Source organism: Dysidea avara, chromosome 13, assembly GCF_963678975.1.
Source record: "Dysidea avara chromosome 13, odDysAvar1.4, whole genome shotgun sequence".
Taxonomy (NCBI): Eukaryota; Metazoa; Porifera; class Demospongiae; order Dictyoceratida; family Dysideidae; genus Dysidea; species Dysidea avara.
The window spans coordinates 361,168-378,891 of NC_089284.1; the positions used below are offsets into that span (position 1 = coordinate 361,168).

At 38.8% G+C, this 17,724-nt stretch overlaps 1 protein-coding gene across 2 annotated transcripts; it reads left to right on the forward strand.

Annotated features, from left to right (window-relative positions):
• Positions 1 to 10,546: 10,546 nt before the first annotated feature.
• On the forward strand, positions 10,547 to 16,884 carry LOC136243176 (uncharacterized). Of its 2 annotated transcripts, none has more exons than XM_066034695.1 (20): positions 10,547 to 10,573; positions 11,955 to 12,080; positions 12,266 to 12,409; positions 12,490 to 12,699; positions 12,753 to 12,933; positions 12,997 to 13,275; positions 13,334 to 13,828; positions 13,885 to 14,061; positions 14,668 to 14,745; positions 14,805 to 15,218; positions 15,297 to 15,368; positions 15,418 to 15,539; positions 15,599 to 15,643; positions 15,718 to 15,804; positions 15,862 to 15,930; positions 15,979 to 16,076; positions 16,238 to 16,358; positions 16,410 to 16,509; positions 16,567 to 16,625; positions 16,679 to 16,884. In XM_066034695.1, the coding sequence occupies exons 1-20, from the start codon at positions 10,562 to 10,564 to the stop codon at positions 16,826 to 16,828; spliced, it is 3,039 nt and encodes a 1,012-aa protein (XP_065890767.1). In that variant the 5' UTR covers positions 10,547 to 10,561; the 3' UTR covers positions 16,829 to 16,884. The 2 variants fall into 2 exon arrangements, with proteins under 2 accessions (XP_065890767.1, XP_065890768.1); XM_066034696.1 differs by lacking the exon at positions 10,547 to 10,573 and adding an exon at positions 11,438 to 11,687.
• The last annotated feature ends 840 nt before the right edge of the window (positions 16,885 to 17,724 follow it).

Genomic DNA, 17,724 nt, shown 5'->3' on the forward strand with positions numbered 1-17,724 from the left:
AACTATTTAGTTACAGTTACATATTACTCATAAAAATAAAGTAACTATAATAATATTACATATTATGTCCACAGCCCGCATAAGCTGTCACGTGGGAAACTACCACCTTACTGATCACGTGGCATGATTGCGTCGTTGGACAATATGCAAATCTTGGTTATAAGTAAGAAGCTGGTGAATAAGCTTCATTCAGTAGGCTTCATTACTTCGTTGTGGCTAGGCGTTACTCAGTGCATAGATATACTAACCCCAGGTACCTGGGATTAGTATATCTATGCTCAGTGGATCACTAACGAGATTAGTAACTTCGTTACTTGTAGTAACAACCTTACATAATTATTAGGCCACTCCAAATAAATTCTCTGTTTCCCGTCCTGGACTCAAGCATATTTGCATGCGGGCGGGCGGTCCATTTCCATTATTTCATTATAAGCAGGGCCGCCCAGAGAAATTAAGGGGCCCAGGGCAAAGAGTTAAAGTGGAGCCCTTGACCCAAGTTGTAAGGTGAAGACCAAAAAAGGTCACAACCTGCTGGCAATGACAATAACTACCCATCACCAACCATATCTCCTTATCTATAAGCTTGCTACACTGCTCCTCTGAAGAATACTGTGACTGCTCTATTAGAGTATTTAGGTCTGACTGCTCTATTAGAGTATATCGATCTTTTAAACAGGTATTCAGGGGGCCCCTTTCAGGCTGGGGCCCAGAGCAAAATGCCCCAGTTGCCCCCCCTGTGGGCGGCCCTGATTATAAGATGGGCAGCTTTTCAAGCCATTACTTGCCTGGCACAACCATAAAAAGCTGCATAAAAGCATGCTTAAGCTTGTTCCTTCCCTTTTAAGTTGCAAAAGTAGCACAAACGTGAAGTTTGTGCCGACTTCGTAACACTGCTGACACGTGAGCTGACCCTGTTTCAAGATGGCTTTCACTGAGCCTGTCAGTATGCAAGAATAACCGGAAAATAATGGAAGAATACGGGATAATGGAATATTTAGAGCTGACAGTAACTATAGATGCGGGCGGTGGACGGGAAACAGATAATTTATTTGGAGTGGCCTTAGATTCGTTATTGTAACTATATTACTTAGATAACACGTTACATTTGTAAGTAAAGTAACTTGAGTTATATTACCTGTTTTTATAGCGCATTTCGTTATGCTTAGTTACCGCAAAAGTAATAGGCTGTGCCTAGAGTCACGGCAATCACGTGAATAAAAAAAAAACTTAGACAAAAAACCTAAGAAAACGAAGAAAAAAAAGTTTGGATAAAGCGAGGATCGAACCCAGGACGTCCCATACTGTAGCCCAGCGCTCTACCAGTGTATCACTGCGGTTCCAGCTACCCTACTCCCTTAGTTTGTACCTTATATATGTCATTCATGAAGAAGCCTATATAAATAACACCAATAAAGAAGAAACTAAACCTGAATCCTTACCCTAACCCTAACTCTAAAGTACAAGGCGCATCCCCTAAAATCGAATGCTCGGGGCATACTACCAGGCGCATCCCCTAAAGTTGAATGCTCGGGGAATACTACTAGGCGCGTGCCCTAAAGTCGAATGCTCGGGGAATACTAGACTCTGCCAACCCTAGCTCGCCTCAAACTCAACAAAAACTTACCTTCATACAACTACTGTGTGAATTCTGGTTGACTGCGCCGTGACTTTAGCACCAGTCACGGTGCCGTGACTCTAGGCACAGCGAAAGTAATAATATTACATAACGCTGGTTACTCCCAACACTGAGTATCAGGTCGTAATTTTGGAGCAGAATAGATTTAAACCTATTAATTACTACATGTAATGTATGAAATTTTCATGCCTGACATGTTAGTACATTCTACAATGCATACTTGTCTATCACATTCCCACACCAAATTTAGTTCAGGGTTATGATCACTTGTAAAAGGCTTTGATTAATTAAACACTTAATATCATTTACTATTATTGCTGGTCATGTATTTACAAAAATACTTAGAATATAAATGTTTATAATTGATGTCAGAATCTTGAGATGCCATAGAAGAAGGTTTACACCCACTGAGTTCAGTGGTACCTGCGTTCTATGCCTCCAACTACCGAGTACCCAGACGAGCTGTGTATGCTACTGAGTCATTCAAAGATTTGGGAATCATCGTTGACTCTTCTCTGAAGTTGCATAACCATACTGCTATAGTAACTGCAAGAGCTAATCGTATACTAGCTGTGATTAATAAATCGTTTGAGTACTTGAACACCAACGTGTTACTCCAACTGTACAAATCTTTTGTTCGTCCCATATTAGAATATGGAAATATTATATGGGGTCCACAGTTCATACTTGATCAGCAGTCAGTTGAAAAAATTCAAAGAAGAGCTACCAAGTTAGTGAGCGAAATTAAAGACTTGCAATATGTTGACAGATTAAACCACCTAAACTTACCATCTCTCAGATATCGACGTCGTAGAGGGGACTTAATTTACACATACAGACTATTTCATAACATGCTGGTCATGGATAGCTCATCTTTATTTACCCTTCGATCATCTTCTATAACAAGAGGTCATGATTTAAAGATCTACAAACCACATGCTACCTGCTTGCCACGCCATCACTTTTATTCAGTAAGAATTATAAATGATTGGAATGGGCTCCCATATGACTCAGTTAATGTTCATTCAACCAATTTGTTTAAGACACACCTAGATAGATTTTGTTATGATTACCAGTATGATATTCTATAGTTATTTTTGTAGTAGTTTGATTGTTTAGATCAGGTTTTTACAGGCTTTGCCTCCTTACCTGTACCCCCAATAATAATAATAATAAATAATAATAATGCTGACCTCCACAATACCCAAGAAGTGAAACCTACAAGTGGTGTATATACAAACACATTTACAACATCACTGCATGAGTACATGTTACTATTACCAGGAGCGCATCGAATCCTATGCCGGCCGGGACAAGCCGGGGAGCGTGTAACTCCGTACACTAGCTACCAATACTACGGACAAAATTCAAACGTGGCATCCACTGTTACTATGTAAAGTAGGCGGGGGTAACTTCGTGAATACTTTGCTTTTTCGTTTATAACTTTCGATCTACTGAATCGATTTTAACCAAAGTTCGTTATGTTTAGCCCGTACATATGTACTCTCAGCATACCAACGTACAAGAGATTTAAGCTTATTGCTGAAGAGATATAGCACTAAACATCCGGTGGTGTCAAAAAACGCGTTTGGGGGTAACTTAGTGAATTTACGTATTCTCGTGTTTCTCCCTATAGAGTCCGCGATTGTTGTCAGAAGGAAGTTGCACCTTGAGTTGCACACAATGCTTAGCTTGTTCCCCGTGCTTTTCTACGCCGATAGAATCGAAGACAAGTTAGAGAACAATTTGTATGGATCGGATACAAATCTCGGTTGATTAGAATATTTTTTTTTTTTTAGAATAAGCAGTACTTAACAGACAGTTGATTTGGGAAGGAATTTTCCTGATTTAGTCTCGCGTAGCCAGACCCTTTTCTTTCTTTTGTGTGGGGGGCGGGGAAAGAAAAGGGTCTGGTGAACATAGTATGGCATCGTCGTTGGCCTATCCCGAGATTGTAGGGATTCCACTGCGCAGCTTCCGGATTGTTGATTGGCACGAATGACGTGATTTGCTATTATTTGCATCCTGTTACCATAGCTACTAATGAAATATCTATGGTAACAGGACGCAAATGCAGCAGATCACGTCATTCGCACCCACAAACAATCCGGAATCATGCCTGGACACTTCAAACAGTCTGAGCTAGCAGATGTTTATTACTTCATTCAACACTGCCTTTGAAAGCACTACAGGATGGCTTCTCTACTTGATGTGCTCATTTTTGATGCAGTATATGGCAGTTGGATACTCTCTCTTCCATTATTTACTCTTGCTATTAAGTTTAAGTAAAAATCGTGTTAGCTACATGTTCTTGAAAAACTAATGATAGGCATTCCAGCCCGATTTTTAAATTTTGGAAAAAAGGGCTTTTTATATGCTCAATAGATAGAGTATTGATTGCCGATCTCAGAAATATATAGTTTGTTGGGTTGGAATTAGCTACTTTGGCATGCACAGTGCTTAAAAACTGAAAAAAAGTACATTTTTTTCTCCAGGGCTCCCCATACATTTTAAAGAGGAAAATGGCACAATTGAATCAGGAAGCCATTGAGCAATCTAGATTATCTTGAAACTGCAGTTGCTTTTAGCCGCAAGTTTGTACATGTAATGAGAGTAACTTCAGATTGTATTGGATCTCAGCGATCTTTGTATGCTTTGTGGCGAGCAAATATGTTTCACCCACTGCACACTTCTCAATGCAATGGTGTATACCCATAGGCAAGTGGCTATCTCAAGTAAGTAAAAACATCAAGTTAACAACTTATAAAGGCAAACAACTAAAGTGGAGGTGCCACAATGATGCAACAATACCTACGGTGGAGTTGTGGTTTCAATTATGGCATTGTTATGCCGACTTTGAAGTGGTTTATACTTTTGAGCTGATGACACAGCCATCAGAAAATTGCTCTGGAGCTGAAAATCGCTAACCCTAGCGAAGTAACTGCACACTTTATAGTAAGCACCAGTGACTACCTTCCACCCAACAGTACGTTTTAAAAGTTTTAAAGTATTCTACATACATTGCATGGCTTGAAAAGATTACAAAACAACACAAAACTTACTTATATGTAACGCGCACGATAAAACTAAGATTTTCATGATGATCAGCGTGTGGACAAACCCCACAGCGATTTTCATCCTCATTGGAGCTCGGACGACGGAGCAATCCCAAGTTAAACACGAGTTGTTATTTTGTGCCAGGATTCTATTGGGGAATATACGGAGAATTTTTTTGATTAAAAAATCTCGGATACTGGAATGCCTACTAATGATTTTGCAAAACTCAGAAAAGCTAGACACTGGTGCTTGGATGCAAATTAATCTATATAGCGTATCTTCACAGCAAATTTCAAAGCATTCGGTTAAGCCATTGAGGAGAAACAGCCGATAAAAGTTAAAATTCATGAAGTTACCACCGCCTACCTTATACATTATTCTTACGCGCAACAGGGATACACCGGATGGGCTGCTACTCCATCGTCTCAGGTGTTAAGGTAGTAAAGCTGCTTTGAAAGGAAGATCGTCGAGTCGAAGTAGATTTAAAGCTTGAAATAGTCAAATGGAGTAATTTTGCATGATAATCGATTGTAGAAAGACTGTCCTGCTAAGACTGTACTACTTTTCCTCCGTCGTGCCATTGAACTTTTGTTTCCCTTCGCTTCGTCACAGCAGAAACGTGACGTAATCGAGCATGCGCATAATATCCTAATTAGGAAATTACAAGTTACTTATTATAGTACATGGCAGCCATGTTTAAATTTCGCTCTTTACGAAGTTACCTATATTTTTTATTTATTTATTTATAAGGCTTTTCAGCATGGGTACAACTACATACAGATACAGTGGTTATGTTGTGTCCCTCATGCGTATTTTGCCCATACGCGTATGGGATATCCCATACGCGTATACTCGTACGGGGTGCCTGTACGCGTATGGGATGCCCATACGCGTATGGGACGATGTTTTGAAATAGGTTCCATCTTACTATGCACGCCTAGATCTTGTCCAAATAGCTTTGTTGCACTACAAAATCACTGTTATCTAGCTGTAACTGAATGAATTGGCTAGACGATAAATGATTTTAGAGGCGCTTAATTCGCTATCGACAGCTTCAATGGGTTGACATGGCGTGGAGAGAAAAATGACTTTTATAGTTTTACTGGAACTTGCATGAAGGTGTAGTACACAGTCTATTGTATGTGAATAAAACAGTAAAGCTAGCTATAGCATGATATCAAGTTTAATATAATATTTATTCTTAATGCAAAACTAACTTATAGATAAAGCAGCTGGTATCCTGAATCCTGATTTGAACTATCAGCACTTAGAAGAGTTAAAATTGCAAAGGTGCAACAAATGCAGGAGTGTATAGCTAATGTATATAGCTAGCTATTCTGGAACATGTGGGGGACACCCCGAAAGGTGTACTGGGAACATCCTTTTTAACAGTGTGGGTCATAAACAACATTATAACTAGAGAAAATTACTTCATTGCATGGGGCAATTAAGTAATATGTAGCATCACCGATAGCAACTGCTGAGCAACAATACCTCAAGGAGCCATCCAAGCAGGAAGTGAAGTGGCTATCCAGTCAACAATCGAACATGCTCCTAGCAACCACTCACCCATGTGGCCTTTGCCACACATGCATAGGGCCGGGGCTGATCCAGGGAGTGGATGGGGTGGCTAGGCACCCACCTTGCTTGGCCTGTGAATTGCATAGGCATGCCTTTACTTCCTGCCAAAAAATAATAAAATACTGTGGCTATGCATTTACATACTAGTTTCATACCATTGACAGCATGTAGAGGAGAAGTGAGTCTATATAGCATAGGCAGTTGGTAGTAAGAATAGTTAAACAAATCCTAGACTTAAAAGATTTTCTTCTATAGTTTTAATCTCAGGAAGGTAGATATTCAAAAATTGGGAAGAATGCCCTTTTATTCCTAGCAGGGCATGCTGTGCAGTATGCTAGCCTACAGTGTACTAAGAGTACACTGTGACTCATCATGTGTTTATCTAGACTGTAAGTCGTACACCAGCCATGGATATGGTCAGTAGCTATCACCACCCTCATTATCTGATACATTGATCATGCTCGAGTCCTACTAAAACTCACTTTCATTTTGTCCATGTATATCAAGACACACGATAGTGTGTCGTGCGGCCCAAGAAGCCGGCGCGCCACACCGTGAGTATATTAACAGGAAGAAAGAAAACGCAATTTTCACACCTATGTAGCTCTGTGATCCCTTATCCGATTGGAACCAAATTTGCTAGAGAGGTGCCGGCCAGCAAGGGGAGTCTACACACCAAATTTGAAGAAAATCGCTCCAGCCATTTCCGAGATACGAGCGAACAAAATTTCATTTTAATTTCTTCGTTTTTTTATTCTTCTTCTACTTCTTCTTCATTTCGTCACTTCGCAAAATTCGCCATAAAACACGAATGCGTGCTCGGATTGGGCTGAAATTTGGCACACTTAAAGGGCTCATTAAGGCGGATCTCCGTACCAACTTTGGTAGGAATCCGATGAACATTCACGGAGTTATGACCGATTATTTGCGTAAAATAAGGTCGAAGGTCTGTCACGCCTACAGGATAAACGCCTTGGAGGAATCAGTTGAAAATTGATATGTAGATGGAGCAACCATCGTAGGAGTGCCTTTTTGTGGTTTGAAAGGAATCGAGATAAAGACCATGGAGATATGACACGAAATCCAACCTGTGTCAAAATTACGCGATCGATTTTTATGAATAAAAAAACTATTAGTTTTCGTATCTACCAGGCAAACCGCTTAGAGCAACGAGCTGAAAATCAGTATGTAGCTGAAATAATCATCATAGAAAGTCCTTGCAGTAGTACAGAAAAATCGGATTACAAATCACTGAGTTATGATTCGAAAGGCAACTAGGTGCAGCAAATGCGAGATCGAGATACTCTAATAGAACAGTCACCCTAATAAAGCATTCAGCTGCATTTATAATTTACTCAGTTATATCACATTGTAAGTTATTCTGTAAGGAATTCAACTACAAACAAGTCACCCTGTAGTCAGATCAGCTAGAAGAAGGTACCTAATAGAGAGTTCAGCTACAAATAAGCCACCATGTAGAGAGTTCAGCTCAAATAAATCACCCTGTAGAGAATTCAGCTACAAACAAATTGCCCTGTAGAGAGATCAGCTAGAAAAAGTTACCTTGTAGAGAGTTCAGTTACAAAGAAACAATCATGCAAAGAGTTTAGCTGCAAACGAATCACCCAGTAAAAAGTTCCGCTATGAACAGATCACACTGTAGAGAGTTCAGTTAGAAACAAGTCATCCTGTAGAGAGATCAGCTAGAAGAAGTCACCTTGTAGAGAGTTCAGCTACAAAGAAACCACCATGTAAAAGAGTTCAGCTGCAAATAAATCACCTGTAGAGAATTCAGCTACAAACAAATCACCCTGTAGAAAGATCAGCTAGAAGAAGTTACCTTGTAGAGAGTTCAGCTACAAACAAATCACACTGTAGAAAGTTCAGCTACAAACAAGTCACCATGTAGAGAGATCAGCTAGACACAAGTCATCCTGTAGAGAGTTCAGCTAGAAGAAGTTACGTTGTAGAGAGTTCAGCTACAAAGAAACTACCATGTAGAGAGTTCAGCTGCAAATAAATCGCCCTGTAGAGAATTCAGCTACAAACAAATCACCCTGTAGAAAGATCAGCTAGAAGAAGTTACCTTGTAGAGAGTTCAGCTACAAACAAATCACCCTGTAGAGAGTTCAGCTACAAAGAAACTACCATATAGAGAGTTCAGCTGCAAACAAATCACCCTGTAGAGATTTCAGCTATAGATCAGCTAGAAGAAGTTACCTTGTAGAGAGTTCAGCTACAAACAAATCAACCTGTAGAGAGTTCAGCTACAAACAAGTCACCATGTAGAGAATTCAGCTAGAAGAAGTTACATTGTAGAGAGTTCAGCTACAAAGAAACTACCATGTAGAGAGTTCAGCTGCAAACAAATCGCCCTGTAGAGAATTCAGCTACAAACAAATTACCCGGTGGAAAGATCAGCTAGAAGACGTTACCTTGTAAAGATTTCAGCTACAAACAAATCACCCTGTAGAGAGTTCAGCTACAAAGAAACTACCATATAGAGAGTTCAGCTGCAAACAAATCGCCTGTAGAGAATTCAGCTACAAACAAATTACCCTGTAGAAAGATCAGCTAGAAGAAGTTACCTTGTAGAGAGTTCAGCTACAAGCAAATCACCCTGTAGAGAGTTCAGCTACAAACAAGTCACCCTGTAGAGAGATCAGCTAGAAACAAGTCATCCTGTAGAGAGTTCAGCTAGAAGAAGTTACATTGTAGAGAGTTCAGCTACAAAGAAACTACCATGTAGAGAGTTCAGCTGCAAACAAATCGCCCTGTAGAGAATTCAGCTACAAACAAATCACCCTGTAGAGAGTTCAGCTACAAACAAGTCACCCTGCAGAGAGTTCAGCTACAAACAAGTCACCCTGTAGAGAGTTCAGCTACAAACAAATCACCCTGTAGAGAGTTCAGCTACAAACAAGTCATCCTGTAGAGAGATCAGCTAGAAACAAGTCATCCTGTAGAGAGTTCAGCTACAAGAAGTTACATTGTAGAGAGTTCAGCTACAAAGAAACTACCAGGTAGAGAATTCAGCTACAAACAAATCACCCTGTAGAAAGGTCAGCTAGAAGAAGTTACCTTGTAGAGAGTTCAGCTACAAACAAATCACCCTGTAGAGAGTTCAGCTAGAAACAAGTCACCCTGTAGAGAGATCAGCTAGAAACAAGCCACCCTGTAGAGAGTTCAGCTAGAAGAAGCTACATTGTAGAGAGTTCAGCTACAAACAAGTCACCATGTAGAGAGTTCAGCTAGAAGAAGTTACATTGTAGAAGTTCAGCTACAAAGAAACTACCATGTAGAGAGTTCAGCTGCAAACAAATCGCCCTGTAGAGAATTCAGCTACAAACAAATTACCCTGTAAAAAGATCAGCTAGAAGAAGTTACCTTGTAGAGAGTTCAGCTACAAACAAATCACCCTGTAGAGAGTTCAGCTACAAACAAGTCACCCTGTAGAGAGATCAGCTAGAAACAAGTCATCCTGTAGAGAGTTCAGCTAGAAGAAGTTACATTGTAGAGAGTTCAGCTACAAAGAAACTACTATGTAGAGAGTTCAGCTACAAACAAATCGCCCTGTAGAGAATTCAGCTACAAACAAGTCACCCTGTAGAGAGATCAGCTAGAAACAAGCCACCCGTAGAGAGTTTAGCTAGAATAAGTCACATTGTAGAGAGTTCAGCTACAAAGAAGCTACCATGTAGAGAGTTCAGCTGCAAACAAATCTCCCTGTAGAGAATTCAGCTACAAACAAATCACCCTGTAGAAAGGTCAGCTAGAAGAAGTTACCTTGTAGAGAGTTCAGCTACAAACAAATCACCCTTTAGAGAGTTCAGCTACAAACAAGTCACCATGTAGAGAGTTCAGCTAGAAGAAATTACCTTGTACATAGTTCAGCTACAAAGAAACCACCAAGTAGAGAGTTCAGCTACAAACAAATCACACTGTAGAGAGATCAGCTAGAAGAAGTTGCCTTGAAGAGTGTTCAGTTACACAGAAACCACCATGGACAGTTCTGTAATAAATATATGTATTATATATATAATTTGTACATTTACGGATAAAATCAGAAATATTTAAGGTACATCTGCTTCATCTTTTCTTCTTCCTGTGGTAAAGAAAAAAAGATAGGTTAAAAAAGTCCCAAAGCAGGCCATAGGCCGGCTTTGGGGTATACAAATACAAAAAGAAGTGAAATCTAATCCAAAACAGCCAAGCTGTAAAAAAGTGTGCGGCCCTCAAAAAGGCTATGGTGAAAAAAGATGTGAAATCCAAGGTGGCGGCCAAGAAATGGCTGTGATGGTAGGTTAATGGTAAAAATTTTAATAACAACAATTCAGGTGAATTTTGGTGCCGCTTGGTCAATTGGCACAAAATTCACCTGAATTGTTGTTATTAAAATTTTTACCATTAACCTACCATCACAGCCATTTCTTGGCCGCCACCTTGGATTTCACATCTTTTTTCACCATAGCCTTTTTGAGGGCCGCACACTTTTTTACAGCTTGGCTGTTTTGGATTAGATATTATGTATAGAAGAAGAAACCATCATTAATAATTGTTGAGAAAACACGAATGACTGATTACAAACAAATTATATTATATTGTGTACAAGAGAATGTGTCCTCGGACAACATGCGACCACATGTCTGACCAACAGTGGACAGCAGTGGGCATGGCAAGGAAAAAAATTAAATTACAAAACTAAAGTTACAGGTTATATTATATACAGAATTAAAAGCAGTCTGGGTTGATTATATATTTTATGTAGATTCTACACTTCTATTCTCTCAGCTTGAACTTGGACCAGCCACCTCCCTTCATAATATTATGAACTCTTGATAATATATATTTCTGTATCAGTGCCTGATACATGCTCTCTCTATAATTTTAACACCTCTCTTTTGATCTCTTTGCTGCTCGCTTTACTGAGCTTATTTGCCGCCACAAGTGCTGATGCATGCAATCCTATAGTGTTTGCTAGCAGTATAGTTTATGACCTGAGAGTATCACCTGAGAGTATCGAGTCCCGCTTGAATGCCGTGATGGATGATAAAATTTCCGTTGAAAGGGTTCGGAGAGAATTTAACGAGTTCCTAGCTAGCCAGGCCGCGAAACGTTCTAATTCTTTGTTTAACCGTGAGAAATTTGATTTAATCAAGGCCACCTTGCTTGAAGGTAGCTAAGCGGCTGTGTAGTATAGGCTGTAGTTCAATGTTCCTCTTTCGTTCGTACATTAGACCACTCTGGTCACGGAGCTGAAGATGGCTCGGAAGATGGTGGTGATTCCAAGGACGATTACGAAATTAAACCAAGATTTAGGCAGTACGTCAAGGAGAAGCAGTTTGAACTGAAAGATTTTCCGCAGATTGGATTAAATAATGCTGTGATCGTTCCTACAAAGAGCAAGAGCATGGTGAGTTTAACGCGGCCGCGCGCTCCTTCAACACCGCGCATGTCGGTGGCATTAACTATGGAGTATGCATGGGTACTTGACAGTCTGTCTCAATATTATACCCTGTTGCAATTGGAGAAATAAGTTTTTAACGCAAAATATATCAGACCCTTTCAATGTGTGAGTGGCTAAATCTTTTTAATATATATTATGTAGCTGCCTATAAAATTTGGAGATATATAGCTATAGCTATTTTCACATGTATGCATGTCTCATTAATATATATAGGTTCCGGCCAATTCTCTGTTTGAAGGCTATAGAAGAGTAGTAACAACAGATGATATATTTGATATCATCCAGTCTGTTCATGAGAAAGGCACGGCACACTCGGGTGTTAGGAAGACTTATTCAGTGGTATGCATAATAGTATAATATAATTATATGAGTGTTATTAATAAATCAGCTAGCATTAATGCATTAACTATGTACACTCCCTAGCTGCTATTGTCATTATTGCATTATTAAAAATGCACATTTTTACTGTATGTGTAAGCGGTATAAGCACTGCCACACAATAATTTTCATTCTTTCGCTTGAAGATTTCGTCAAACTACGAAGGGATAACACGAACTTGTGTAGAGGAATATTGCAGACTGTGCCTCACTTGCTCTTGTAAGAAGCCTCAATTAACAAAAGCTCCTTTGAAACCCATCATTTCAAAGAGATTCCATGTTCGTGGACAGGTAAATAATATTGCTTTTATATTCCATTTATGCAGGAATAACATAATAAGTGTATTATATATATATACTTCATATTGTAGATTGATTTGATTGACATGTCAAGCATTCCAGACAGCAACAACAGATGGATTGGTCATTACAAAGATCACTTTAGCAAGTTTTCCATTCTATGGGCACAATCTAGGAAGTGTGCTGCAGAAACTGTTTTGTGCTTGCAACGATATGTTTTCGCATACCTTGGGGTACCTAAGATACTCCAATCTGATCATGGTCGAGAATTCAACAATGAGGTTGGAAAGACAACTGTCTAGGTGCATGCTGTATTTTATGCATTCCTTTATAGCTTTTTGAGACGATTGTTCATGAGTGGAGTCAAGAGACAATTTTAATTCGAGGTAGACCAAGGCACCCCCAATCAAATGGGTGTGTTGAAAAAGCTAACGGAGTGGTGAAACACATGCTCACTTCACTCATGGCTGACATGAAGACAACAGAATGGGTTCAGTTTCTTCCCAGAGTTCAATGTAAGTTTTATTTAAAACAGGTGCTATTGGTGCCAATTATTGTATGTAATTTTGTTTTTCCAGTTACAATCAATAAGCAACCACATGCGACCATTAAAACATCACCATACCAAGTGGTGTTTGGTCTAGATCCATCTTCTGAACCCGTGAAAGGAATGTGTTTGGCAGAAGAAGAGACCATTATTATGGATCCTCCCACAGAAACTGATGATTTGACAGAGCTAGGTAACACAGATTCTTACTCTGATCCGGTGACCAAGGCTACGCAACCTGAAGTGGCCAAGGCCAGAACCTGTGTTGGTGACACAGAGTTCAGACAGCAGACACCTATCATTCCAGCAGGTATAAGGGGAATGATTTAAAATTGCCATTGCAGCTGCTTTGTTTGTTATTAATGCAGAAAATGAAGACAGGCACCATGAAGTTAGACAGTTTGCAAAGAAAAACATTGCAAATTCAGCTGCTAAAATGAAGAAACTTTATGATAACAGCAAAAGAATCAAGGCTGTAAAATTTAAAATTGGGGATGGTGTGACTGTAAGGATTCCACGACATAACAGAGGTGTAGGTGATTTGAGAAGAATACCAGGAGTTGTGGTTGCAAAACAACATGGGTCTTACAAAATAAGAACCGAGTATGGACTTTTGAAAGGAAGATGTCGAACTGACCAGCTTCAGAAGTGCTTTCATGCAACAGTACAAACCACTGGGTGGGAAGATGATCCCACAATAGCACTGCGATCGGCTGCAAAAAAATTCAATCGAAGGAAAACTGATGTTTCACACTGCAATTGCAAATCTGGTTGTGTAAATGGCAAATGTGTATGTTTCAAAAGCAAAGTAAAATGCACAACATATTGCCACAAAGGGACAAGATGCAAGAATTCAGTCATCGGTATGAATAGTAGTTATTTTTGTGTAGTATAATATAATTATATTCCACTTTGACAGCAGATGATTCTAGCATTGATGATAGTTGCCCATTGAACACTGAGACCGGTGAACAAGCTAATGAGAATCGTACAGGAAGCACCTCAGTGAAGACAAAACAAATTGGCAGTGATAGCTTTCCAGTGAAGAGGGAACAGGTTGACCTAGAGCCATCATACAGCAATGCTCGGGATGGATGTGAGCACATATGCATACAATAACTATCATGCCAGACATGATATTACAGCTACATATAGTTACAATAGAACCTGTCTCTAAAAATAACTTTGTAATAAGGACAAAAAATATTAGCCCCATGAGTTCTGGTCCACATAAAAATTAATATGTGACCCAGTCTGACAAAATCAGTGTATATCCCGAAAATACACATGTTTACTGAATCTTGTCTATCTCCATCACTGTATCTGACCTAGAATAATTCTGTAAACTTCATTAAAATTGTAAGCAATTTTTACATAAGTGGTTAAACGTTTATGTGGATGCTAGCTATAATCATGGACAAAGTAATGTAGCTTCAAGCATTTAAAAGTAGGTCAAATTTTGACAGGCTGTAAGAGACTGATTTTGTCAGCCCAGGTCACATATTGGTCAAACTCTTGGTTCCAAATGGTAGAGGGTACACTGCATGTACTATGTTGAAGTGAGATGCATTGAAACATCTGCATGGACATGCACACAAAATATCTTTAATGCTCCCCATACATAGCATATTTGTCATGGATATGTCTAAGTAAATGTACATGCACGGGTAGATCATCGGTATAAGATGAATTGGTACAACAGGTAGTTCTGGGGTCCAGGGAGTAGAAGAAGAAGAAGCCAGTAGTATGTCAGTAGAAGAAACCAGCCCTAAGCTTGAAGGTAAGAAATAAATTCAATCATGTAGGTGTGTGTTAATCTGCATGGATTATACATTTTAGGGGGTCATGAAATTTTCAGCAATGAAGATATTCCACCAGGGAACAGCTTTCAGTTTGACAAGATCGTGAAACTTAGCAAGAAGATGAAAACTATTATACAGAACCATCCATCGTTTTTGTTTAAGCCATGTGGGCCTGCCCATGAATACATATCTAACAGTCTCAAAACCAACTTACCAGCTGCATTTCTGCACAGCTATGTTGTGGATAACTATGAAGACCAGAAATGTTTGAAGGATCTTTGCTATGCTCACAAGGAACCAGTTCCAATCACAATTGTGCAAAAGTTTACCAACAAAATGTATGATTTGAAGGATGATGTAGAGACAAACAAACAAACAGCCGACTTATTGAATCAAGAAGAGCCTACAATGGCTAATGTACTTATTGACTATTTCCACTTGCACAAATCCCGTAAGGATATTTTGTAGGCTGTAACTACTTTTCTCTATCTACACTTTTCATTCATTCATTTTCATCTTTATTTTGCAGGAGGGGTAGTTCATCAGTATTGTCCTAATTCATCAGATGAAGAAGTTGATGAAAATGATTATCAAACCGAAGGTTTTGTGCCCGGTATATCATCTGTCTGCATAATATTGCTATCATGCAGGCCGATTAATGAGAATCAGAAACAAAACCCAGATGCTTTTTGAAGCGAAGTTTGGTAGTTACAAAGTTTACGACGAGGGAATTCTGTCACTGATCGACACCAATGGATGGGTTACTGATGAAGTACGTGCTTGTAAACTTTATGCAAGCAAGCAAGCATATATGTATATATGTGTATATAGGTGATAGCATCTTATCTACTATACATGATCCGTGCCAACAAAAAGGTTAGAGATAATACATAGAAAAGTCTAGTGCATATGAATGTATGCATTATGTGCATGCTCACTTCCAAACACAGGAAGAAGAAATATTTATCATGGACGTGTCTGCAGTGAATGACATTTGTAATGGGACGTATATCCTTAAGAAGAAAGTTTTAAGCAATGTATGAGTTGGTACTTTACGAGGACTTACAGACACCTGTATACATATATTTCTGCAGGTTGATTTGTCTCATTACAATGCCCTCATTGGACCTTACTGCTACCAGAAGATGCACTGGATATTGGTGGTCAGACATATTTGTACATTTATATCTTTATAGCTACTATTTCTTTAGATCGTCGAACCAAAGAATGGAAAGGTTCTCTACATTGACCCAAAGAAGTATGAAGAAAGAGATCATAGACTAATACAAAGGATAAGAAAAAACTGGAAGTTAGTACAGTTAATATTTTGCACACATAGTTAGTTAAGTATGTATACACATTAATTTGCATATCAACAGGAACACATTCTTTGAACTCCCTGGCTATTTGCATATAATCCCTGGCTATTTGCATATAATCCCTGGCTATTTGCATATAATTCTCTTGCAGCGCTTACAGCACCTATCAATATTGTGGTGGATATTGGCCAAAGAAGTATGTATGGGAAGTCATTACGCCTCCACACAGTATACAGGAAGACAATTCGTCTTGTGGAGTTTATGTTATGAAGGTATGGCCTTAAGTATATTCTGCAACACAACATAAAGAATTTCTAAAATAGTTTGCTGAACAATATTTAAGACATTTACCAATGAACATCCATGCTGGAACAGTTCACGATTTAAGAATAGAGATGGCAAAAGAAATACTTAACAATTCAGGTAAACAAGCAGTTGTAAGGTACTTATGAGTGTTGTTAGCAATCTATTTGTTTGCAGAACCCATAGAAGAGCATTGCAGGACCTGCTCATTCACTGCTACTAAAGCACAGGATTGGGTAAGTGTTGTTTGCTCTTTGTTTCATTGACTATCAGCTGAATATATACGTAGATTGGCTGTGGAACATGTGAATCGTGGTACCACCTGAATTGTGTCAACAGGCACATTAGCATTAAGTTGAATCCAGAGGATATACCTATAGTTAACTTTATTGGACCATGCTGTTCTACTGGTGCAACCTATGTAATTGACTTTATGTAATCATGGTTAAATATTAATGTATGGCATATTATAATTTATAAAATTGTGTTTGGCCCCCAGCGAACATGCATGGTGTAGAGCTAGCACTGCTACTGCTTAGTGCAGAGTAGATATTATGATTATGTGATCCTATGTCAGAAAATCAGTCGATTTTTAGTAGTTTTATATACCGTTAAGTGGATGTGTAAACTTCAGTCTCACTTACGCTTGCGTTAACTAGTTGAAACGAATCTCTTGGACTGAACTCTGTTAGTGCATGGGTATTATGTTAGCTGTGCTGTTTGCTTTTGTTTGTAAAGCTTTACAGTGACCAGCTGCACTGAAGGTCTGACAGCACTATTATGTTATAAGTATGTAGTCTTAGTCCATGTCTAATTTATATGCATTAATTTATGACCTGGCTTGTTATAGCTAATAATAATTATATTGATTCATGGAATTGCAGCTTTCAATCGATTTTAATGATTTACCCGGTACTGCATGCTGTGCTATATATGCACGAAGTGCATGTAGCTATTTATACTAACTTACCATAGTTCTGCTTACACAATAATTCACATTAATTTCTACCCAGCATGCATTTGACCACTGGTATATGTCCAGTCACATAATAGAATAGCTAGATATTTATGGTGTGCTATATAAATAATTTGCTATTTATCTATTATACTGGACAGGCAGACTGACATGCCCATCGCTACTCCATTAAGAACAATTAGTAATTGTAGATTATAGAATTAATACTCAAATTGAGTTTGTACATTGCAAATAAATAAATAAGTAAATATTTTACTGGACAGGCAGAATGATGCCTGATTTGTTCAAGGGACTCGTGACTAGCTAGCCCAAAAGGTTGTTAGACTACTCAAGAAGTTCATCCGATTTAATCAACATAT

Excerpts from the sequence above, each read along its gene's own strand:
- LOC136243176 (XM_066034695.1), top strand. Across the intron at positions 12,700-12,752 it reads GTCGAGAATTCAACAATGAG|CTTTTTGAGACGATTGTTCA; the intron begins GTTGGAAAGACA and ends ATTCCTTTATAG. Across the intron at positions 13,829-13,884 it reads ATGCAAGAATTCAGTCATCG|CAGATGATTCTAGCATTGAT; the intron begins GTATGAATAGTA and ends CCACTTTGACAG.